Genomic DNA, 27,054 nt, shown 5'->3' on the forward strand with positions numbered 1-27,054 from the left:
TTTTTGAAAAATAATTTACGTGGATGTCTTTATGACTGCGTAATTTATATCTTCCCTCTTTAATGTTTCAGAAGGACTTAAGTACCATCGTTGGTTTCTGATGTAGAAACTGCCTTTGTGGCAAAAGCCTACACTACCACCATTACCAACCCCAAAGACGATGTACAATCTAATAAGGTGAAAGCAAATGCCTTAATGTTTCAGAGGCGACATATTGATCCTGGCCTATACTGGAGTACCTTCAATTGAAGACACCCAAAGAACTATGAGATGCCCTTAAGGGACATTTTGGGAACATTCACGATACTTTGCTCCCAGAATTCCCAGAACTGACCGTTCAGTGGAATGAAATCCACTTACTTGACTACAAAAGGGTCAATGACTTCAACAAGGACATGTTGCGCCTAAAGGCACATCTAAATTTCTGTGTAAAGGAACTCACAGAAGATGATATGATCCAGAAGACTCTTTCCATTTTTCCCACTTCAGCACTTATACTAGCGAACCAGTATAGGCTGGAGTATGACAACATAAGAATCACAATTTTCAATAAGCTGATCAACCTACTGCAAGTGGCTGAGAAGCATAATGAGGTTCTCTTGAACAACAATGCCAGGCCCATTGGGACAAAGAAAATTCCCGAGGCTAATTATGGAAAAATGAAAGGTGGAAAGAACCCTAATGTATAGGGGTTCGAACGTGTTAATCCCTACCCACGTGGCAACAATGCACCATGTGGCAAGGGACGTGGGGCTCGTGGTATGGGCCGTGGAGGCCCTCCCAATGTATGGCGCAGAGATGGTGGTGTTGGCCCTAGTGGTCATGGAAACAAGGTGCAAAGGGTACCAAAAAACCCTTCAGTCAAACAGGAAAAAAGTTGATAAATTAGATTTAATCAAGGCCTTGATTTGATTATCGTTGGCTTATTAATAAATTTCAAATTTTAATCTGAAGCAATGAATTCGTTCGACTTTTATTTACTATACGCATATTTACAGGGTTCGAAATAATACTATAAAGATGTAAAGCAATACATCTAGAACAAGAAAAATTATTAGAATGAAAAGATTATCATTCTACTAAAATAGAAATACCCTAAAGAATATGAGATATATTTAAAGTCAAAGACGCTCTGTATGCACCAAGAGCTAATCGAACCTTGTTAAGTTTCAAAGATATTCGTGCCAACGGTTATCATGTAGAAACACACTGTGAGAATGGAACTGAATACCTTTATATTACCTCTAATGAATGTGGAAGGAAACGCATTTTAGAGAAACTTATGAGTCAATCTAGTGGATTGTACCTCACTACGATTCGGATCATTGAATCATATGCTGTCACCAACAATGAAATGTGGGACACTGACACATACAGGCTTTGGCATGACCGCCTAGGGCACCCCGGTCATGACATGATGATCCGTATTTTAAAGAACTCGCACAGACATCCATTTTTTCGAGTGAAAAATAAAATGGGACAAAAATCCGCCACATTGCAAGATGTCGGTCCTAGTACTGCTCAAATGTAGTCATTGCCTTCTGAGGTACCAGAAACACTAGCTCCATCCCATTATGCCTCATTGACTATTTCAAAAGCACATCACTCGATTTGCAAAGCCTGCTCTTTAGCAAAAAACAGGATCGAGACCTTCCTATGCTAAAGATACAAAACAAAACATTCCATTCTTACAAAGGATACAAGTATATATATGTGGACCTATCCATCCAGAATGCGGACAATTCAAGTACTTTATGGTTCTGGTGGATACGTCGACACACTGGTCACATGTCGTTTTATTGTCCATAAGAAATGCTGCATTTGCAAAACTCCAAGCACAGATTATATTTTTAAGGGCTCACCACCCTGATCACCCTATCATGTCTATAAGGCTTGATAACGCCGGAGAGTTTACATCAAAAGCATTTGATGCTTATTGCATGTCTATTAGGATCAATATAGAGCATCATGTACCCTATGTGCATACACAAAATGGTCTTGTAGAAGCCACCATCAAAAGGCTACAGATGGTGGCTAGGCCACTGGTTATGCGCAACAACCTGCCTATATCTGCATGGGGTTATGCAATATTGCACACAGCTTTACTTATTCGTTTCAGACCCACTACTAGCCAACCATTTTCTGCGTACCAGTTGGTAATTGGATATGAGCTTGACATTTCACACTTACGCATATTTGGTTGCGCAGTATATGTGCCTATTGCGACCCCACAGCGCATCAAAATGGGTCCTCAGAGACGATTAAGTATTTATGTTGGATACGAATCCCCAACAATTATCCGCTACTTGGAACCCTTGATAGGCGATCTCTTTACCGCTAGATTTGCGGATTGTCACTTTGATGAGACAGTCTTCCCATCGTTAGGGGGAGATAAGAAAAAGGATTATTCAAGGGAACGACATGAATTGTAGTGGTTTGTCCCCACTCTGTCTCATTTCTATCCCCGCACTTCACAAAGTGAAAGTGAAGTGAAAAGAATAATCGATCTTCAGAACGTAGCAAATTCAATGCCTGATGCATTTACTGATATCGCAAAAGTAACGAGATCACATATACCAGCTGCAAATGTGCCTGCAAGGTTAGAAGTCCCCAACAAGGCGAATGGTGTCTCAGATAGAGGCACTGCAACTGCACTTAGTGGTGGTGTGGTTGAGGTCGTGGCTCCCCAAAGGAAGAGGGGGAGGCCACTTGGTTCGATTGATACTCACCCAAGGAAGAAGAGGGCGAGTAAGGCACAAACTGATCCATTAATCATCAATGTAGAGAATCCCTCTCATGAGATTGTCTCTGATTATAGTTATTTCCATGAATCAATACTGGAGGACTCTCCGATGTTTGAAATGATTCCAGAGAACAAAGAAATCTCAATGGATTATAAGAGTGCGTATGAGTTGATAGAAAGATCTTCCATACACATTGATGATGTATTTGCATACACCGTTGCTCAAGAAATCATCGAGCACAATGATATCGAACCACGCTCTGTTGAAGAATGTCAACAAAGAGCAGATTGGCCTAAATGGAATGAAGCAATCCAGGTAGAACTAGATTCTCTGGCAAAGAAACAGGTATTTGGTCCGGTAGTGCTAAACTCACCAAGTGTAAAGACTGTAGGACATAAATGGGTCTTTGTCAGAAAGCGTAATGAGGAGAATGAAGTCCTGAGGTACAAGGCTCGCCTTGTGGCGCAAGGTTTCTCACAATGCCCTGGAATTGACTACGAGGAGACATACTCTCCCGTAATGGACGTTATAACGTTCCGCTACTTAGTTAGCTTAGTAGTTTCCGAAGGACTGGAAATGCAGCTCATGGATGTGGTTACTGCATATCTCTATAGGGATCTTGATTCAGAGATATATATATATATATATATATATATATTTATATGAAAGTGCCTGATGACCTTACATTACCCAAGTCAAGTGACTCTAAACCACGGAGTGCGTTTGCAATTAGGTTGAAACGCTCACTTTACGGATTAAAACAATCTGGGTGGATGTGGTGTACCCGTCTAAGTGACTACTTGATTAGAAAGGATATAAGAATGATGAATTGTGCCCCTGAATATTCATAAAGAAAAGAAGTTCCGGATTTGCAATTGTAGTTATATATGTCGATGATATGAACATAATAGGTACTTTTAATGAAATGAGAGAAACCGCAAGCTACTTGAAATCTGAATTTGAGGTGAAAGATCTTGGGAAAACTCGATTCTGTCTAGGCCTTGAACTAGAACACCGAGTTTGTGGAATACTAATCCACCAATCTGCGTATGTCCAAAAGATGCTCAGGCGATTTAACATGGACAAAGTGCATCCTGCTAGCACTCCCATGATGGGTCGAAGTTTGGATGCAAAGAAAGATCCATTTCGTCCAAAGGAAGATGACGAAGAGGTGTTAGGTGCTGAAATTCCCTGTTTAAGTACAATAGGCGCATTATTGTACCTAGCCCAATATACTCGACCAGACATTGCATTCTCAGTGAACTTATTAGCTAGATTTAGCTCAGCGCCAACGCAGCGTCACTAGAATGGTATCAAGAACATTTTTTGATACCTAAAAGGAACCATTGACTTGAGACTGTTCTTTCCCTACAGAGAGACAAGAGGGACCGCAGATGGAACTGCAATCCCTAAAGGAAACGTTGATGGCGAAAGCGCCACTCACTACACTGAATAGCCAAAAGACGTTTTGATTGGTTTTGTTGATACTGGGTATCTCTCTGACCCACATAAAGGTCGTTTCCAAACGAGTTATGTATTTTCCATTGGCAACATGGCGATATCTTGGAGATCAACCAAGCAACCCTTGTGGCTACCTCCTCGAACCACTCTGAGATCATTGCTCTACATGAGGCGATTCGTGAGTGTATATGGTTAAGAGATATCATTACACACATTCGAGGGACTAGTGGTTTGAGTTTTACCGCTGAAGAGCCTACTTGCATTTATGAAGATAATGCAGCTTGCATCAAATAGATGAAGCTAGGATATATCAAGGGTGATAATACAAAACACATATCGCCAAAGTTTTTCTACAATCAGCAACAACAGGCCCTTCTCAAGATTCAAGTGAATCAAGTAATGTTTGAGGAGAATGTGGCAGATTTGTTCACCAAATCATTGCCTAAGGCCATATTTGAGAAACATGTGAAAAGCATAGGAATGCGAAGACTTTCCAAGCTCCCCTGATTAATGTAAGTATCAGGGGGTCGTGTAGACGTTAGGGGGAGTCTAACACACACATGTCATACTCAAATGTAAAAGGTGCGTTGTGCTCTTTTCCATCGACCAAGGTGTATTTTTTGTCCCACGTGGTTTTTATTGTTACTTGGCAAGGTTTTTAGTGAGGCAACAACTCATGCACCATTTCGTCTTTGACTTGGCACAAGGGGAAGTGTTAAAGGAAAAACACATTATGTGCCTTCATCAAAGTGATTGATGGAGAGGGAATCAAGAAATTAGCGATTACCATCAATCAGCAAGGATTACAGACCAATCAGCATTTAATGTTATCATTGTAATTGATATTTCCGTTGTAATTCTCTCCCTATATAAAGGGACTATGAAATGAAATGAGTAGACCAATTTCAATCTCAATTTTACTTTTACAATATACATATATATATATATATATATAATTAAGGAAACGGTTGTAGGAGTTAGATTCCCAGTCTTGCCTGATGAAGGAAACAGCTACTTCTAAAAATATACAATATATATATATATACACATATGTATATGTATCTAATTAAGTAATGAACTATATTATTATATAATACATTATGGGCTTTTACAGGTCGAGCCTAACGGGCTTTTACAGGCCTAGCTTGGTGGGCTTTACGGGCCGGGCTTCAAACCCCTAAACCAAGCCCGGCCCTCTACCCACCGTGGCAGGCCTTTTGCGGGCTTTTATGTGGGTCGGACCAGGTTTCGGGTTTTTACCCATCAGGCTTACAGTCCTCCATCGACCCATTTGATCCACGAGCCAAATGATGAGACCTAAGATAAAGCAACCTCTAGGTGTAGGTCACATGGCTTATGAATGAATTGAATAACAATTATCACCACATAAACTTTCTTTGGTTATATGTGTGAGATATATCATATAACAACAAGTCTTTTTAGTCTCTTCTTATGCAATTCATCATTTGTAATAGAAAATTTGGCCTGAACAGGAGGAAGTACTTTTCTATAGATCGTTATTGATTCTAATTAAGAGATGAAAAATTCTTTTGCAGATGTGGTTATTGGAATCCCAAGAAAATTCAAAATGCAAGATAGGAGAAGGTTGGTTAGTCATATACGAAAACTGTAAATATAGATTTATTGAAGATTTGGTGATATGGTCAAGATATGGTGATATGGTGAAGATATGTTTATCTTGCAATTTACGTTTGTGCATGTGGTGAATCCACTATTATTGCAAAGCAAGCATGGTGGTGCTGCTGCAGCATAGCACAAATAGTCATTTCTCATTCAGTGGAGTTTAAAGCATGGTGAAGCAAGTCTAAACATGGTGTCTTTTCTTATTGACTTTCTTCTATTGTAATCAGTTTAGGTAGGATTCAAGCTCTTAGTCTTCTTTCTTTTTCCTTTGTAGTGTGAATCCTCTTAGTCTTCTTTCTCTTTTGTTTGTCTATATATTTACTCATTCATGTAAAGGGTCCAATACAATTTAATACAAAGAAAAATTGCACTATCAGTTTGTGTTTTTCTACATGGTTTCAGAGCAGGAACATTAGTATCTTGTTTTCTGTTTCTTTGCTTCTTTTCTTGTGGATTGTTTTCTGTTCTTCAAGTTATAGATGGCTGATGAAATTTCTTCTTGTGCTGATAATGTTAATCCTCTCAGTACTAATACCAATCCCAATATGTCAGGTGCTTTTGATGTTGAGGGAAATCACAATCAACTTTTGAGTTTAGTTTTATTAACTGAATACAATTATCTTCCTTGGTTTAGAGCTGTCACTTTGGCACTTGGAGGAAGATCAAAGTTGGGTTATGTCAATGGAGTTATACCAATGCCTGAAATCAACTCCACCACTTATGATGCCTGGCTTTGCAAAGATCAGCTTGTTATGTCCTGGTTGCTCAACTCTATGGAGCCTAAGATTGCTGAAATTTTCAACTACTCGGAATCATCCATGCATCTCTGGAAGCATGTCAAGGAGATGTATGGAAACCAAAACAACTCAGCTCATGTTTTTCAACTCAAGAAAGACATTGCTGGTCTCCAACAAGAGGAAAAGTCCTTTGTTGAATACCTTGGAAGCCCAACAAGTATGTGGAATGAGTTAGATGTATATCGACCTCACACCATAGATGCTAATGTCCTATTGAAGAGGGCTGAAGAAGACAAGATTTTCCATCTTCTTGCTAATCTGAGCTCAGAATATGAAGACTTGAGAAGCTTATGAACTCTGAGCTGCCTTCCTTCAAAAGTGTGTGTGGCACTGTTCAAAGAGGAACTTCGAAGGAAAGTGATGAACTTGGAAGTCAAGACCAGCATTGCAGATACAAGGGCTTAAGTTTCAAATCATAAGCAATTTGAGGAAATAGTCTAAAAGGGAAAGCATCCAGAAAGGATAGGTGCTAGATACTTCATCCAGAATTGAAGCTAAAGTTTTCTAAGGAAAACCAAGGCACCCTGAAGAACTGGAGTACCGATCCTCACAAGGCCAACCTTTCTTCCTCTTCTACCTTAGATGGGATGCTGGATTTCACTTCAAATTCAACATCTCTCATCCATGAGTTTGCTGTTTACCTTCAACAGAAGCAGAAAAAAAAAAAAAGTAGGATACAAATACAAGTGAAGCTGAAAACCACATGGCCTTAATTGGCAAGTTTGCAGGCTTTCTTGCAGAAGCTGACAATGTAAATCAAAGTGATATTCCAGGTATTTTGAAAGCCTTCAACACTACACTTAATATAGGTATTGAGCATGATTATTGGATTATAGATTATGGAGCCACAGATCACATGACAACCCAAATTACAAACTTGCATGATTTTGAAAAATTGTCTTCTCAAGTATCTGTTGCTAATGGCAAAAGTGCTTTTGTGTTAGGAAAAGGAAAAATAAAATTGTTTTCAAACCACATCAAGTCTGAAGCTTTGTATATTCCTTCCTTTCCTTTCCTTTCCAAGGTCTTTCAAGTAAGTTCGAGTATTTCTCAAGATCACCATCTTTGGCATCAACACTTAGCTCATCCTTCAAAGAAAGTGTTATCTATTTTGTTTCCAAATTTGAACCATGACAACAATCATTGTGAAGTGTGTCAATTATCCAAATTTTCTAGATTATCTTTTAATTCCTCTATGTCTAGAGCTAGTAGTCCATTTGAAATTATACACTCAAATATTTGGTCCTATTCTAGAATCCTTCGATGGATATAGATATTTTGTAACATTTGTGGATGATTTTACAAGGATTACTTGGTTGTATCTTTTGCAATACAAGAGTGAAGTTGTTAATGTGTTCAAAAAATTTCACAGTCTTGTTAACACTCAATTTTCATCTAAAATTCAAGTTTTAAGATCTAACAATGGCTCTGAATATATGTCTCAATTCTTGAACTCAAATGGCATTGTGCATCAAACAAGTTGTGTTGGTACACCACAACAAAATGGGATTGCGGAAAGAAAAAACAGAGATTTACTTGAGAAAACTAGAGCCATAATGTTTCATGCAAATGTACCAAAGAAGTTCTGGTCACAAGGAGTGGTCTCTGCAACTTACCTCATCAACAGATTGCCAAGTCGAGTATTGAATTCCAAGTCTCCTTATGAAGTTTTGAAAGGCAAGAAAATTGACCTATCTCACTTAAAAGTGTTTGGTTATGTTTGCTATATTCACATTCAAACTATTCATCGAGACAAGCTTGATCCTAGAGCTGTAAGATGCATTTTTTTGGGGTATTCAACTACACAAAAGGGGTATAAATGTTATAATCCAGTCAGTAGGAAAGTCATTATATCAAGGGATGTGAAGTTTGAGGAGTGTATTCCTTATTTCACAAGGAAACTCAATGTTAATGGTCAGGGGGAGTCATTCCATGATGTGTTCCCTCTTCCTAATACTACTACTGATATTGAAAGGTGCCCAACTGTGCTTGTTCTTACTCCTGATCAGAAGCCTCATAATATTCATCATTTTCCTCCTCATGATCATGAGTTAGAAAAAAAAAACTCATGCACAAGAAGTGCCACATGTTCCAAATGACCAACCTGAGCCTATCCCTCAACTGCCTCCGAGAAGAAATCCAATTCGAGAGAGAAATCCTCCTGCAAGGCTCCTTAACTATGTTGTCTACGGATCCAAGTATCCCATAACTGATTTTATCAACTACCAAAAGTTGTCATAGCAAATTCTACCTACCTTGCTGCACTTGATGATGCCTATGAGCCTCAAAGTTTCCAAAAAGCTAGTTAACATGAAGTTTGGAAACAGCCATGGAAGAAGAACTCCAAGCTCTAATGACAATGAAACTTGGAGTGTTGTCAAGCTTTCCAAAGAAAAGAAAGCAGTGGGAAGTAGATGGATTTACAAAACCAAATTTCATTTCAATGGAACCATTGAGAGACACAAGGCTCGATCAATTGCTCAGGGATTTACTCAAACCTATGAAGTGGATTACAATGAAACCTTTACAACAGTTGTAAAAATGAATAATGTTAGGGTATTGTTGTCTGTTGCTGCTAACCAGGCTTGGTCATTACACCAAATGGATGTCAAAAATGCATTTTTTGCATGGAGAACTAGAAGAGGAAGTGTACATGAAGTTTCCCCCATGTCATCCCCAATCCAATGATCCTGAAATGGTGTGCAAGCTTAACAAAGCCATCTATGGCTTAAAGCAGTCTCCACGAGTTTGGTATGTTAAACTCAATTATGTTCTTGAAGAAGTTAGATTTCACAGAAGCAATGTTGATTCTTCACTCTTTGTTCTCCATGGCACTCATAGAAAACTTGTTGTTCTCATTTATGTAGGTGATTTAATCATCACTGGTGACAATGCAGATGAGATCAAGTCTCTTAAACAAGCACTTCAAACCAAGTTTGTTATAATGGATCTTGGCTCTCTCAAATACTTTCTTTGTATCGAGATGGCTTTTGCTCACAAAGGTCTTTTCCTGAACCAAAGGAAATATGTGCTTGATCTTCTGCAAGAAGCAAAAATCATGGATTGAAAACTAGCTCGTACTCCTCTTGATAGTAAGCTTCAATTGGATAGCAAGAGCGAATCTCTTCTGAACTTGAGTTACTGCCAAAGGTTAGTCAGAAAACTCATTTACCTCACCATTACTCGACCTGATATCTCTTATGATGTGAGTAGTGTTGGTCAATTTATGCATGCTCCTACTATTGCTCACTTGAACATTGTCAAGCGCATCCCTAGATATCTTAAGGATTCAGTTGGAAGAGGTATCATGCTAAAAAATAATGGTAATACAAACATCGTGGGATATATGCTGATGCTGACTGGGCAAGAAATGCACTTGATTGAAAAAGCACAACTGGTTTTTGTACTTTTGTTGGTGGCAACCTTGTAACATGGAGAAGTAAGAAACAAAGTGTAATTGCTAGATCAAGTGATAAGGCTGAATATCGTGCTATGGCCTCTTCTGCTTGTGAGTTGATTTGGCTTAATGGTCTCCTTTCTGACTTAGGATTCTCCAGTAATCAACCTGTGTCACTTTTCTATGATAACCAAGCTACAATGCACCTCAAATCCTTTGTTTCATAAGCATACTAAACATATTGAGGTTGATTGCTACTTCATCAGAGCTCAAGTTCAATCCAAAGTGATTGGAACTCATTACACCAAAAGTGAGGATCAGTTGGCTGACATTTTTACTAAATCTCTTCCTACTGCTCATTTTCAAAAGATTCTTAGCAATCTTGGTTCAATCAACACTCTTGACCCAGCTTAAGGGGGAGTATTGAAGATTTGGTGATATGGTGAAAGATATGTTTATCTTGCAATTTACGTTTGGGCATGTGGTGAATCCTTTATTATTGCAAAGCAAGCATGGTGGTGCTGCTGTAGCATGGCACAAATAGTCATTTCTCATTCAATGGAGTTTAAATGGTGAGGCAAGTCTAAGCATGCTGTTCTTTCTTATTAACTTTCTTCTATTGTATTCAGTTTGGTAGGATTCAAGTAGTGTGAATCCTCTTAGTCTTCTTTCTTTTTCCTTCGTAGTGTGAATCCTCTTAGTCTTCTTTCTCTCTTTTTTTCTTTTTTTTTGTCTATATATTTACTCATTCATGTAAAGGTTCCAATACAATTCAAAACAAAGAAAAATTGCACCATCAGTTTGTGTTTTTCTACAAGATTATAGAATGAGCACAGACTTGAACTCCTTTTAAATACAAGTTAGGTACGTTGTTAGTATTGTGAACTGTAGGAGATTATGAATGACATGGCCTGGGAGCCGAATTGCTTGACCTAACACCTTGATTGACTCAAAGGCCAGTGAGGTTTGTAGCAAGTGTAGCCTCTCTATTCTCTAAGTTGTCTGGTAGGCAAATAAGGATGTTATATGATGCCTTAAGATCCAATTTAGAGTTGGAAATGTTAATTCAATACCGGATTTAGACTAGAGGACCTTGGTGGCCTTTTAACACATGAGGTAAACATAGGTACTACCAAAAAAACACATCCAAACAATACAATCCCAAATAGACCTGGAAGTGAGCCATCAAACATAATTGTTCTTTCTAAATGTACCCAGCAAATATCTAATTACACCCAGCAATATAAATTGTGGTTCTTATTTCCAATATTACCCCTTATGTTAATATTAGGAAAAGAAAAAAAGACAAACAACAAAAAACTGCACTTGCCACACACCGACAACGGTTTTCTTCCTCTTCCGCTATTTTTTGTTTTCTTCTTCGATCTTCCCTCGGTCTCTCTTCCTTTCATGTTTTGGAGCCAACAACTTTAATTGATTCTCTTCCATCTCAGTTTTACTTTCATATGATATATATGTTGATTAACGTTTCCCAACTAGTAATCATTCATATTGATATAATTTACATGTCCAACTAATGAACAACGGGATTGGTAAATCCCTTATGTTTTCAGTATTTAAAAGAAGAAAAAGATCAATTTCAGCCAAAAGAAAGAAGAAGAAGAAGAAGAAGAAGAAGAAATTCCATAATGTAAATAGGGAAACACATATATGTTTTTCTTCAATCATATGACTATCAAAATTCAATTATGTAGGGTATTCTATGACCGCCAAAGCTCAGAAGGCTTGGGCAGAAAAACAAGAAGTGGAGATAAAGACAATTTAGGGAAATTCAGGCGAGTTTTTTTTCTTTTCCAATTTTTCAAAATAAAGGGTGATATTTTCTTAAAAAATAAATAAATAAAGGGTGATATTGAAAATGTGAAGCAAAATATTGAAATGCTAGGTACATTAAGAAATTTGATGGGTACATTTAGCAACACCCAACATAATTACTATAACAAGATTTAGCTCAATAAGTAGCTCTCCTTTTTGGTTTTTGGTCTGAAAGTAGAACTCTCCTTGAAGTACTCTTTTCTATCATTACTTCTTAATATTGGGATCTAGCATGGAACTAATTGTGCACCATATTGTGACAGTGTGGAAATAATTTCAAATTTCGCTCTTGGCACCTCATTCATCAATCAATTTGGAGTTTTGAGGAAGCTTTTTCATTTTCTAGTTCAGCAATGTCAAAGGAAGAAACTTGTTTGCGATGTGTCCAACTAATTTCCCAAACAATAGTGAAACTCTTATCCTAGTAGAAGTAATGATACTTCTCCCAGTTTAGCAATTTCTAGAGTGTGGAAACTGTCACGCCCCTGTTTTTAACACAAATAAAAATCGATATATAATCCCATAATTATACATGCGCGATCGTTCAGCCATCAATACAAAGTACATGGAGACATCTTCCCTTTACAGCAAGTACATATTGATGCCCTGAACCCACAATTTCAAATATTGACCCGCTCTACAGAGTCATATATTACAAAACTTACGAATTAAATTGTCATCACAAAATAAAACGTAAATGCTCCTCAAAGCTTACTACATAGCGGAAGTCAGAACAATGGCAAAGCCAACAAAATTTGCTTCCTACCCGGTCAGCTGCCAACAAGCTACCTCAGCTTCAGCCACGATTACCCTGACCTGCAGGATTAACCCCTACACCATAGAATGGTGCACCAGGTTTCCACACAACAAAACCCGGTAAGCTTATGAAAGCTCATATGAGTAACTCATGAACATCAATCAACAACTCACACACATTAGCTTAAGGAAACCATGCAACCATGATTCCTTCTAGCATTACATATCCTTTCCACTAAAAGGACAACATAAGTCACCGCTGTGACAATGCTCTATTTGCTAACTTAACCATCAAGAAGCAATTCAAGCCTCATCTAGACAATAAAAGAATAATACTCTCAGAACTCTCCTTTAAACTACATACTTATGAGTCTCCAGCAACCTCGACCGTTAACCCTATAATCTATAATGGTAGACATACTATAGCTCCATTGAAATTGTAACCACTCGTCCGGCCACGAACGTGATTACCTATTTCCTGCCTTGGTCACCATCTGCGACCTGTCACCATCTGTGCCCTGTCACCATCTGTAACATGTGATATTCAGACCCCGTCTGGTCATAAAATCAAACATCAAGATCACCATCTGCGACCTGTCACCATCTGTGACATATAATCTTTTTAGACCCTATCTGGTCTTAAAGTCAAACGTTAAGTAAGTCGCACCAGACCTAAAAACGTTACAAACATCTAGTTTCAGATTTCCTAATCCCTGCTCACCATCTGTGACCCTTGGTACAAAGACCAATACATCTAAAATGAGTCACGCTTGACTCAAAAATGTAACATCAGGCTCAATACTTTTCAAACAATAGAAAACATCTTTTTCCACAATATTGTTTCCTGAAAAGTCACATTCAATAATAATATGAACACCATCATGCATATTATTCATCACAATCATCTACAAGGATATATATATATTTCACGTAAATATATATATATATGTAGTCATTCGCTTAGGAATGTCTACTAATATCAACTATAGTTTGCAGTTAAATCAATAACGCCAAAACAATACTGGTAACTCTGTTCGTAAATGAACCTTGTGAGATTACTTATCTCGAAACTCCCGCTGCGTCTTCAATATAGCACAAAGCCGCCAATCCACAAAATAACCGTCCAATGTACTTCGTCAAGTACCTAATCACTTACGGTTCAACTTAGTAACGATTCACCTTTGATTTAAGTCTGAAACCCCTGTTTTGAAATAAAATCCCCAAAGTGGTGCCAATCGAAGCAAAACCACATCCGAGGCCTCCCAAAGTCTCCAGAATACTTCCATGATCGATGTGACCAAACCACAAGTCGATCGGACGCTCGAATCCTCACGGATCGAATAAATCGATCGGTATGAAACTGCAAAAATCATAACAATTCCATACGAACTCCAAAATTTGCATATTATATATCGAAACGCTCGTATCAACGAGTAGAACATATATAATATCAAAAACGGTTCACCTACATGGCCGGAAAGCCACCAGAATGCCGCCTGCCAAAACTCAATATTTCACAAAACTCCCAACATCAAAGCTGTTCATCTAAGCATGCTTGTGAATTTTCATAACAAGCTCGAAGTCAGAAAACAAGCATAAAGGGTCGAAAACTACCTCACAAGCTTTGGATTTTTGCTCAAACTGAGTTGGACCTATTTCCACGTAAATCGATCAAAACAAATACCATGGATCGATCAGGGAGCCTTCTTTGAACTCAACCAAGGAAGCATGAAGCCACGAAGTCGCTGGAGCTGTGTTTTCCGGCCAGGTCTGAAAACACCAACTGTGCCGCCTTGCTGCGCCGTACACAGTGGATATCGCTGCTAGAGGATGCCACAAAGACGACTAGATAGAGGAGGCGAACCAGCTGACGAAGTTTCACGGCTAGAGACCACCGGAGCTGCGAGTTCCGGCCGGGTCGGATAGCCGGGTTTGGGTCGGGTCAGGCGGAACTTTGATTCTGAAGGAGTCGACCGAGAGAGAAGAGATAGGAAAGATGGTTTCCGGAAAAGGAAATGAAAATTATGAATTCCTTTTTCTGATTTTCTCTATTTATACTAAAATGGAAACTTCTTCCGATAGCCATAACTTTCTCATACAAACTCCGATTGATGCGAACCACATGTCCACGAACTCGTATCGACGCGCTCTACAACTTTTGTGAAGGAAGTTTTCCAAGAATCCCAACGTATAAAAAGTCAAACTTCACACGACCCCCTAAACTGTGAAATTCGAATAATTACACGTACGAAAACCAATACTCTTCACATACAACCTATGAATAAAGCATAATAACAATTATTCGTACAACTGGTCCATTATTAATTACCAAAATTAAATAACAGAAATCCAGGTCATCACAGTCTACCCTCCTTAAAGGAATTTCGTCCCGAAATTCACGCTTGCTCATCAACAAACAACTGTGGGTACTTCGCTCTCATATCCGACTCCAACTCCCAAGAAGCATCACCCTCGTCATGGTGTCACATGTGAGAGAAAAGACAATAACAACCGCTTGAGATTCTCCTTTTAACACCATTACTTATTTAAACACAAACTTTATATCGGGCCACTCAAGTTTGGTGGCTTTTTTCATTTTGGGACATTTAAAAGAGTGCTAGTTATTATTATTTATTTTTTTAATTATAGTGCTAGTTATTTCTTAATTCACTTACAATAATAATTTTAAACGATGAGAGTTCAGTTTAATAGTAGTCAATTATTAATGTGTATTTCATTGCTATTGTATATCCCGGCCATGCTCATATGATTCACTTTAGTCTTGACTGTGTTGTTGACACTTGGTTTTTGGAGTTCAACATGTCATAGAGTAATCTTTTTTTTTTTAATAACCCGTAGAGTAATCTTATTTCGCAATAATCTCTGATTAAATCGTCTAAATCCATTTCAAGTTCTATGGTCTATCAGGAATTGAACTTATTATATATTTGTCTTTTTTTCTTTCTAATGATCAGGAAATGCTTAAATTCTTTTCTTTAGTTGAAAAAAAAAGACAAATGTACTCTACCCCAAACCTTTAAGTCTTTAATTACAATCTGATCGATCTAAATGGTGAAATTTGAAAGACAAATCTTCTCAGGCATGGAACCGGGGGGTGGCTGAGGTGTACTGCAGCCCACCCCATTTGTGAGAGAAATATATACAGGGTATAGGGTATAGAATAGTCTTTCGCCAATATCCCCTAAAGGCATTTCCCTCTCTCTCATCTCTAATTCGTTTTCTTCTATTCTTCTCTTTTGTGATTCTTTTCTTACTTTTTTCTTTCCTTGTGTATTTAGTCCTTTCTAGTTCATCGAAGATAGACTTCTCTATCAGACCAAAACAAAATAAATGAATTCTCCAATTTTATCATTTTTTCAATTAAAAGTTTAGCATTGAATTCTAATATAGGATCTAATTTAGATTTTCATCAAGGAAATGTCATAAAACTGATTAGTGAATTTGTTTTTTCCTTCAAACAGATAACTTAGTTTGATTCAGCCCATCTGATGTCGTCCTTGGATCTTCTAAAAAAAGAGTAAAACCCACCACTAGGGTCAAAACTTTCTTGCACCGGACAAAATGATACCTAACTTTCAAAAGTGATCAAAATGATACCTAAATTTTTAAAAGTGATCAAAATGATACCTAAATTTTTAAAAACGAATCAACTTGATACCCAACTTTCAAAAGTGATCAAAATGATACCTAAAGTTTTAAAAACAAATCAATTTAATACATCAGTTTAATTTTTTGTAACTTTTTGTTAAAATTGATCCCGTATGGTGCAATGTTTTGTGGGGTTATAATAATATTTTACACAAAAAACTATTTTTCAATTATTTTTTATTTTACTTTGGTAATTCTCTTCCTCTTCCTCTTCTTCTTCTTCTTCTATCTTTGCCTCTCTCTATCTCTCTTCCCATTTTTCTTTGTTTCTTTAGAAGTTGGGAAACATCCGAACTTTATTTGTTTCTACAATCGATGGTAGAATTGAAATTGAGTGGAAGATTTTTTTTTTAATTCTATAGAAGAAGAAAATTGGGTTATAGATGATTGATGGCCCTCTGACCACAAATCACTTCAATTTTTGTGCTTGATTTTGCATTTTTTGAAAATAAGATCCTTTATTGAATGAAACAAAGTTACATAACACGGGAATGACCGGTGGTGGACAAGAATTCCCCACTCTCCTCCCTAAAATCTAAACTAGTTACGGTCCGTCATGAATGACTTTCATGAGTCGAAATGGCCCAACCCCTAACCACCTATATCGCCCAACCTCTCGGGCTACAGAAAATCCCGAGAATATCGATACCACCTCATAGATAACCGCCAAAAAAACCAATGTCCTCTTCCACACCGTGTCCCAAAAATACCAGACCACGTGCAAGGATCGCTCGTCGGCACATTGACCATAAGATAAAACAGAAAATAATCCAATTTGTCCCCAGGAAAAACACCACAGCCATGGCACCTCAAATTGACCCAACCCTAGCTCAAAAGAGTAGGGACATACCAATGACCAAAAAAACCTAACAAAAAACATAACCAGAAACAAGCCTCTAAACAAAATAAAAACAGAGCCGCCATACTCCTCTTCCCTTTCCCCAGATGCGCCTCCGGCAAACCACCACCTCAACTCTATCCCTTCAAACTCACCTCGCCGAAGATGCCCAATCCTAGCAACAAGTCATCCATGTGCCCTGCCAGCATCTGAGATCGTCAACTTGAGAGCTCGAAACCCCCACAGCAGGCTCCGCCTAGTGACCCAGAACAGAGAAGAACCCAGCACCATATGATCCACGGCATGCCGCCGCCATGATCTGACCTCTGGCCATCTGCGCCGTCACCGAACGCCCATCAACCATCATCCACACCAACGCCATCGTCTGAGAAAAGCGAAGAATTATACCCAGCCCAGATCGACAAAACGAAGACAAAGATAGGCCCTGAGACCCCAAGGACCCGTTCGGCAACACCCACCATTCGTCGATGAGGGGAGGAGCCACGCTCGACTCAGAGGCGCCGCCGAACAGGTTGCAAACTCCCCGGTGTTGGAATGTACAACTCTGTTTCTCATTACCTTAATAAATAAAAAATGCATTTACTATGAAATATTATAATGGTTGCTTTGCAATTGATTTTATTTTATTTTTTTCAACTACGAATTGCATAGTTATCAAAATGGTAGTGTTGACCTTATCGGACGAATGTCTCGACTTCTTCTGCTTTGGATGGGGTTTCAAAATGAATGGCTGATTTTTATATGAATTATCTGTATGCCGTTTAATCCCTTCATATGTATGCCCTTTCATCCCTTCTGTGATAGTCCTTATGAGCCTCCTAGTCCACCATGTCGGATAATCTTCTGTGTAAGAATGATCAAAGGCCAAAGCACCATTAAACGATTCAAATTGCATGTTCTGACAGGGGCCATATGCATTTTGAAGCACTCCTTTCAAATTTTTTTTTTTTTCCATGAAGTGCCAATAAACTGAATTTTTTTTTCTTTCTTCTTTTGAGGGAAATTCTAGTGTAGTGGTGGGTATCTCATACCCACATTTACAAAATTGAGAACAAATTTTGTTGTCAAAGTTGTAATTTGAGTCCTACTTTGTGTAATCTTAGTTCTAATAATGATAATTACACCTCTTACGACATTTTACAAGTTTTTGAACAAATTCGTTGTCAATGTTGTAATCTTAGTTCTAATAATGGTAATTACACCTCTTACGACATTTTTACAAGCTTTTGAACAAATTCGTTGTCAATGTTGTAATCTTAGTTCTAATAATGGTAATTACACCTCTTACGATATTTTTGTTTAACTATATGTAAATAGTGTAAATGAATATGGTAACTTTTGTTTTCAATGTTGTAATTTTGGTTCAAATACTTGTAAATTTTTGTTCAAATAGTTGTAAATGAGGGTATCTCATACCCACCAATACACTAGTTTGTCTCTTCTTTTGAATCCATGAAAAGAGGAGTCGACATATATTGGTATTAGGAGTTCAGGACAAACAAGGATTAGAAGGAAAATACAAAAACAAAAACAAAAGGAAAATACTTACGACACTAAAAAATTATACAAAAAACATATACCAAATAATGTGGCATATGCCATATCATCATCTTAATCCTAATAATTTCCAGCATATCTTTCTATTAAATTCTTTTTTATTTAAAATAAAAATCATCAATTAAAATAAAAGAAATTTTTTGATTTTCTGCAAACACAATGAGAATCTGAGATCAAGGCACTGCCTATAGGGTTTTCATTGGAAGTCTTAATTGATAGTATCTTGACAGGGAGAGCATCGGATTCAATTTCACCTCGCTCATTAGCCTCATGCCACTGTTTGCAAATCATGGCGTGCTTTGAGGCAACTCCAATATCCCACCAAAGAAATTCAGCCAATGGTGCAATTTCAGTGTTTGTTTTGTTTGTATGTTTAGAAGTTGGAGAATTAAGCGAGTCTTTTGATCAATCTTTTTAGTTTCATTCTAATTAATCCCATCTCCATCATCACTTCCGAGTGACACTATGCTAGTTAGGTGCAGGATACAACTGTGAATCAGGTTGTATGGTTAACTTTCATGACTTAAACCTTTGCTTTTATTGTGTTAGGGGTGTTTGACACGGAAATCTAGTATGGTACAAACTGTCTCTTTTGAATGCCCGAGCGTGCCAGCACCGTGGGGTGCAGTCATCGGGGCATCCCTTGACCTAACTTCTTGATCAAGCGTTGTGGACGAGGAGAGCACCAACCTCGTCATAAGGCTCTTTTCCTGCCTTCCGAGAAAGGACTTCTTGCCATACGGATAAGGGCTTTGGTTGTGATCTCTTTGCGATACCGAATCGATACTCAACATTGGAGGTTGAGCAGAGCAATCACTGGGAAGTTTGGAGAAAGCACAGGGTTTTGCTAAAGTGTGACTTTAGCTTCGCGGTGGTTGCGAGGGCGTTACCCTTGCTTCGCTGGTAGTATCGGTGGCAGTAGCACTAACAGTCGACTCTTGGAGAGACTAGGACTGGAAGTAAGGTCGCTGGGTTTCAACTAGGTTGAAGGTTTGCTCCGGGGAGGCTTGATAATCTGAGGGATTGATTGATTTGAGAGTTGTCCTTGATTAGTCCTTGAAACCTAGTATTTATACCTAGGGTTTCGACTGTTCCTTGCCATAGAAGGATTATTGATTGAAGTTTCCTATTCAATCTCCGCTACCTGACTCCAATAAGGGCTCGTTTTCCTTATAGGTTTCAGAATGGGCGAAGCTGTAACCCAATTCCAAGTACGTAGACTTATTTTTGGGCCGCAGGTATCGGCCTGCTATGCTAAATCCACTAAAGGATCTTGCTAAAATTACTTTTGGGCTCAAACAAAGGGATTGGATCATGGTTTTGTTGCAAATCTTGGAAATGGTTGAGTTCGATCTTGAGGCTATGATGATGATATCAAATGAATTACTAAAGCACGCCGCGTGATCATGATTTTGTTGCTTGCTGCTATTCTTTTTGTTTCTTTACGCCTCTCTCTTCCTCTCTCTTTCTCTCTATATATCTATATCTATATTTGTTAATTTGTTTGTTGTTGTTTTTTTTCTAGAGCAACTGCAACTAAGCTATTCAAATGATTTACAGAAAAGGGATGCATTAGGAGCGACATTGGTTTGGTATTGTTGTAAATCTTATCTATGTCTATGTTAGGCTGTATGTTAGAAATTATTCAATTGAAGATAATCGATGACTTAATAAATGCCACTTAAGATGCCACATCATTTGGTATTAAATTTTTGTATAATTTTTTAGTGTATGTAGCACTACTCAAAATAAAAACAAAAAACATAAAAAACCAAAAAAAAAAAAAAAACCAAAAAAAAAGAAAAAAACCAAGTTAAGAGCAATCATTCCTGGTACCTATAGCTTTTTCAAAAGATTTCAGATGCACCTAAAAGAAGAACGTGCAACTAACGTCTCTGATACACAAGTTCCTGCTGCAAGAACACAAGGCAGAGTAAAAGCATTAGCTGCTTGCTACTAATTTACATGTATAAAAATCCACGTGTAGACGTGCTATGGTCCGAAAAGTAGCAAATTTACAAAACATCACAAAGAAAAAGAGGGAAAACAAAGACTATCATTGTTCAACAACATCCAAGGATAGGAACAATATCCTTGTCGGTCAGCAGCAAGAACTTTGCAGTCGCTTAGCAAGGTATACTAGATGCCAAGTAAGAGCCATTAATGACAAGATGTTGAGGATAGATGAGTAGGAATTCAGCTTCTTGAGCCTCTGATGTGCCTCGTTAGGTCTGTCAACCTGAGGCTGAACTACCTCACGCTCCCTCCCTTCTGGGACTTCTGAGGGAGTTGTTGTTGAGGGTTCAGCAGTAAGTGAATGCCGCTCAGCCTCGGTGCTGGTTTCGGCACCAACATGCTCTCTTCCTCTTCCTTCTTCTTTCTCCAACTTCAGTTTCTCAAACATCACCTGCGTATATGGTATTTGCAATCAGAGGATACAGAGAGAGAATAATAAAACATAATATTCATGTACCTAAGCACAACTTCCCAAACCTAGAGCTCCTCAACTACCTGAACTGAATAAACTCGAAACAAGCTCGCAGAATCCTGCAATCCTACAATGCTGAGGTATCCTAGTATGATACCTTTCTAAAAGGGTTCCAAAGTTCCATCGGGCATATAAGTCAAATAGTTGTCATATTATTAGTTGTTGGTACAGCTTAAAACAAAGTGGAATCAGACGCAACAAGAATGCAGAGCTCACCACAATACGGTATTTTCAGTTTCTTCAAAATAAATACATTGCTCTAGGACCTTTTTATTTTGTATCTTTTTGAAGCAGGATTTGCTCTAGGACCTTTTTATTTTGTATTTCTTTGAAGTAGGATTAAGCACCGTAGATAGTAATGAATTAAAAAGTGCGCCTCAACAAATCAGGGACTCTATCATCCTAAATACAATCAATATTATCCTGTAAGAGTCATTCTTAAAGTAAACGAGTGAAAAATCAATCCTTTCTAGGTTTTCTATATAGTATAGAACTATCGATGGTCATTTTGCATGTTTTGGGTCGATAAAAAATAGTAGGGATGGAAAAAGTTAGAGCACTAATCACGCTTATACCCCTCCTGAATATCTTCGAAATGGTAGTGCTTATCTTCTTACTTCAATGTGTTTATGTTATGTTTCTCTTTTGCTTACTATTTATTAGGCGATCTTTTTCATTGTTGTGATTGATGTTACTGTATGCATTACAAACAGCAACACTGAAAGCATCATCTTACTATTTATCACACAATTTTTCAGAAGATCTTTTTCAGTGTTTTGATTGATGTTACTGTCTGCATTACAAATAGCATCACTGAAAGCATCATTAAGAAAGTTCGTTTTAGTCTTGAATGCATCTGTCTGTAATACTTTCTAGCAGAAAATACAGAATTTTGGGTGTAGTATTTCTTGCTGCATGTACTACTAAAGATGTTTTCAGATTTTCAAGGAGATACACTGTGAATCAAAATGAAATAAAGGTTATGGGATGACTCCATATTTGTACCAGTGACGCTATCAAAAGAACACAATCTCTCGTACAAGTGTCTAGTATAAAGTTCACAGCTGTAAAATTTGGCTGAATACCAAAGAACAATCTATAATAGTATTGTTATATATAGAAATATATGTATATTCTTTATGATGCACGGCTTACGCCTTAACAAGGGTCTCTCAAAAACGCCTCGGTTACGCCCTGGATAGTAATCATAGTATACAGCTTTCTTTTAGCCAGAACAAAGGAAAAATAATATTTACTCAGTTTGCACAATTTCTAATGTAATGAATTAAAAAGCCCTATGAGAACGATGTCTAATGTAATGAATTACGGCCACATGCAACTACTGCTAGGAAAAATACATTTATGTCTGGGGAATCTTTTCATCAGGGTAAAAGTTTTACACAAATTTTTATCAAACATCAAATAGTCAGTAGGAGGTAGAAGTAAAAGAACTATAATGCTGACAATTGAATAGTTGATATATAGTTCATCTTCACTAGGCGGCTTTGGCACAAAGAAACACAAACAAGACAACTTGCAAACAACTGCGCGCAACAGCATTAGTTAGATAAGGTTACTTACCTTAGTGGATCTTGGCTCCAAGTATAGCATATTGAACAGAACCATCAACTCGGCAAGCAAAAGATTGTAGTTCTGTAAGGCGTCAACATTCCTCCCTGTCAACTTCTTCCAATGGTTCAATAGATGGCCCAACAATGCCATCCCAACAGTACTGGCCATCGCCGCGAAATAAACCTTGTAAATCTTGCTCTGCACCATCCCAAACTGGTGCGGGGAAAGCACCCGAGACAACACATGGCTTGAAATAAATGTTATCCACATAGACATGCCATAAGCAGTGGCAAACCCAAACAAACTCAGCCCGGATAACAAAGGATCAACCGCTGGAAACAATGACCCCATAGACCTTAACACACCATACAAGATATCTCTTCCTTTCTTAAACACTCGATTCAGCCTCCAATCGGTCACATCCTTTATATCCTCTGCCCCGGCCTTAACCTTATCAGCAGCGTGCTCCATGGTCTCTTTGGCTCTTTCTGCTGCATTCTCCACTGTCTCTTTGGCCTCTTTTGCTTTCTCTTTAACATGTTCCGGAGCTGTTTTCAATTTGGACACATTTCTTTGTAGGTCGCCACTTAAGGTCTTTCCCATTTCCTTTGCTGTCTTGGCTGTGTTCATTGCTTTGTCCACCGACTCTTTGGCTCGTTCTTCAACCTCATGTGTTGTATCCGAAACCGTCTCTTTGGCTCTCTGATAGGCATCTTCTACTGTATCCTTGGCTCTTCCATATGCACCTCCTACTGTATCTTTGGCCTTGTGTGCAGCCTCCTTGGCACGCTCTCCAACCTCCTGAGCTCTCTCGGAAACGGCGTCGTATGCATCTTCCACCGCCTCTCCGACCTTCTGAGCCGTCTCCTTGACTTCATGTGCAGTCCGCTTGTCAATATCCTTCTTGATCTCTATAACCTTGTGTGCTGTCTCTTTGGCTTCATGTGCAGTCTCCTTCAAAATATCTTTCTTGGTCTCCAAAGCACCGGCAATCTTGTGCTTGCATTTCCCATACGCGTCGCATATCAGCTCTTTCGGGCTACTATAGTGGTGGCCATCTTCATCAGTTTTCGATTTCGAAAGGCCTTGGCCTTGTCCCTGGCCTCGATTTGGAATAACCGACGCGGCGGCTTCTTTGATGTTCTCCATAGCATTGTCCAAGGCCCTCGTCACCTTGGAAGGCGTCGAAATGTCATTGTTGGAAATAGCGGAGCTGGATTTGCGGCGGCCATCTTGATCCGCCGAGATGGAGACCTTGGTGTTGGGGTTGTGGCCTTGTTGATCCTCGTACTCAACAACAACCAATCTGTGCCCGTTTTTCACTATGACTTCCTCTCCTTGCTTCTTTTGGTTCTGTTGATCTGGGCTCGGGGACCAAATTCCCGCGCTGACTAGTGAAGTCACAACGAGGAACAAAGCGACAACATTCATCATTTTTCTCTCCTAAATTTCTTCTCCCTGTAATATCTCTACTTGAAGTCTAGGTGTAATCTGAACCTCGGCGGTCAGTGAAGAATGTAAAGGCAGAACTGTGAGCCTTTGATAGTCGTACAAGGTAGTACTTAGCGTGTACTTGTCTGCTACGTGTTGGTTGGCGGACGCGCACGCGTGTGTGAATTGGACAGATGTTTAGCTGCATGGCCATGTCAGAGTCTAGCTTGCGTGTCAAGATAGTAAGACCTTGTTATTGGCTAGGGCTTTTTGTGTGAGTCGCGCTCGGTGGGTGGCTCAACCATTGGCCATGCCTGGCTCTCCTGGTGCATGTCTGATGTCTATCTTGATTTACCATATACTCGGTGGCTTTTCCTTTGATAAGATATACTCGGTGCCTTTTTCTTTGTTGGGTGTATATCTCTTCTAGTCCAATCTGTTTCTTCGACACGGAAGATTAATCTAATCTTCACCACCGCATCGTCACCGCTGTGTTCCAATTCCTGCCACATGTTGATATGGGTTTCATGCATGTTTTCACACTTGTTTATGACTTTATCCCAATCTACCTCACCAACACCTGTCAATTTCTACTTTAACCACCAACATGTAGTTTTTTAAATTTACTCACTAAAGTCGAGTTTGGTACAGCTGTGATTATAAAAAAAAATAAAAAATAAAACCGACTTCTGTTGTACTGTTAGAATAATCAGCTGTGAACTTAAGTTATTGAGTGTTTGGTGAGATAAAGGGAATAGAGGAACTGAGAAAGGCACAACATATGAGATTATGAGTAGATGAGGACTCTTTTGATATATATTTTAAACTCCACTAGCTGCTTCGAAAAGCACGGTTTAGCCAACTTCTATATTCTGCATTGAAAGTTGTGAACTTGAAAAAATAAGCTGCAGTTTCTTACTTCACCAAACACCTCAACCTAGGCCTCATCATTTAACCCTTCGGCCCTAAGCCCGCCCTAGGCCCACCCGGCCTATAGGGCCGAAGCCCTACCCTGCCCTTGTATTAGGGCGGACCGGCCCTACCCTACGGCCCGCCCTGTTTGACCCCGTTAGGGCCAAGTCCGGCCCAGCCCTTTAAGCCCGCCCAATTAAGTCATAATAATTTTCTATTTTTTCTATTTTTTAAATATGTTTCTTTTTAGTCTATAACATACAACTTATCTCTTTTTTGTAATTGGTTTTTCTAAGCTTTATTTTCTTTAATTTTTGTTTCCTTTGTTAAACAACAATTAATTTTGGGAGATTTAGAGAGATAGTTAATTGAATATAACCATTTTAACTAATATTTATAAATGTTATAACTTATAAGTTAATTCCAATATATATATTTATATTAAATATGATCAACAAAAAATAATGAGTTTTGTATTACCTATATAACCATTGAGCCACATTTTGAGATAAAAAGATAAAAATAATATATTTCTTTTTGTTAAATAAATTAAGGCCCATTTCGGCCCTATTCGAAAGGCCAGCCCAACCCAGCCCTTTCGACTCTAGTGGCTCGGGCCTTTCGGGTTGGTAAGGGTTAGCATATTTAAGCCCCGGCCCGACCGTAAGCCCTAAAATTTAGGGTAGAGCATGCCCTAGCCCAGCCCATGATGACCTCTACCTCAACCAACTTAACTTAATAAAAAAGCTGACAATCCATAATCCCAGCGGGCCAAATTGGGCCTAAATAAAACACTATGATCTTGAGTACCTTGCTTCACTTCCAGTAATCTTGAAGAGGTACTCATCCGCAGACCCAGCCTTGAGACTAGGCAAACTAGGCCGAGGCCTTTGGCCTCCAACTTTAATGGGCCTCGAAAAAAAAATTAAGTTACCTAGCTAAATAGGGTGGTTCTAGTTGGACCTCTAAATTTGCTATTTAGACCTCTCCTACTTAATAGACCTCAAACTCACTTTTTTTAATACTTAAATAGCTAAGCACACTTCCTTAATTTTACTAAAATATCCTTAAACAATTAAATTTATTCTGCAGCAATCTTTTGTTCTATTTTATGTTACTATTGCATTCATCCATTCCTTTCTAACGTTGAAATAAATAAGTAGTTTTTCTTGGTACAAGTATAAAGGCCAAAGTTATCTAATTCCATCTTCAAAATGTCAATCATGTGCATAAATCTATTCATGAATTATGGTGGCATGGCCGGTATCTTTGGTTTAAGGTTCTCAGTACAAGAGTTTATTCTTCCACCATTTTTGCTCTTTCTCACAATACTTTTACTACTCATTGACCAAAAATAACAAATTAATAAGTTCTCCAAAGTGCTTCAAATTCATGGTTATGTTTCTTTAAACTCAAGTTTCCACCCTTCATTAACAATTCGTTGTGTAAGAGGGAGCAATTTCAAACTTGACTGAACACATGATTGACCATTTTCTCTATCAAATGATCTTATCTACTCAAAACATTTGGAGCATAAGTTTCTCTGAAATCTGAAAAATTCTTAGCCATATCTCATACTGAGGCTCAATCAAGATGATTTGACTTTCGATTAGTGCATCTTCACTTATTCCATAGTGATTAACATAGAATGTTATTTTAGGGTTACAATAATTTGAATGCTATTTTAGAGTTTAACGTTAAAGAAGATGAGCATCAAGTTAAATGTTTATGAAAACATGGGACTTTAATCGAAAACAATAAAAATTTAAAAATTTCTACAAAGGTATCTCTCTCATCCAAGGATGAGAGATTGAAGAGAGAATATACTTTGAAAGTAAAAAGAAAAACGTCGTCAGTTTGTCATGGGATGTAAGAAGAGTATTTTTTTTTTTGTTTCTCTTTCTCTCTGTGTCCTTATCTATCTTTTCATA

At 38.3% G+C, this 27,054-nt stretch overlaps 1 protein-coding gene across 1 annotated transcript; it reads right to left on the reverse strand.

Moving 5' to 3' along the window:
• Nucleotides 1–20,651: 20,651 nt before the first annotated feature.
• Nucleotides 20,652–24,289, reverse strand: LOC112180835. The gene is made up of 2 exons (XM_024319394.2): nt 22,790–24,289; nt 20,652–21,127 (listed from the first exon to the last, which is right to left on the reverse strand). Exons 1-2 carry the CDS (start codon nt 24,212–24,214, stop codon nt 20,822–20,824), a joined length of 1,731 nt encoding a protein of 576 aa, XP_024175162.1. The 5' UTR covers nt 24,215–24,289; the 3' UTR covers nt 20,652–20,821.
• Between the last annotated feature and the right edge of the window lie 2,765 nt (nt 24,290–27,054).

Source organism: Rosa chinensis, chromosome 7 (assembly GCF_002994745.2).
Source record: "Rosa chinensis cultivar Old Blush chromosome 7, RchiOBHm-V2, whole genome shotgun sequence".
NCBI lineage: Eukaryota > Viridiplantae > Streptophyta > Magnoliopsida > Rosales > Rosaceae > Rosa > Rosa chinensis.

What these genes read in the sequence shown, in the direction of transcription:
- LOC112180835 (XM_024319394.2), bottom strand. Translation starts at nt 24,214, where the DNA reads ATGATGAATGTTGTCGCTTTGTTCCTCGTTGTGACTTCACTAGTCAGC. An exon ending in TGGAGCCAAGATCCACTAAG is followed by an intron (nt 21,128 to 22,789) that starts GTAAGTAACCTT and finishes CCATATACGCAG; the next exon opens with GTGATGTTTGAGAAACTGAA.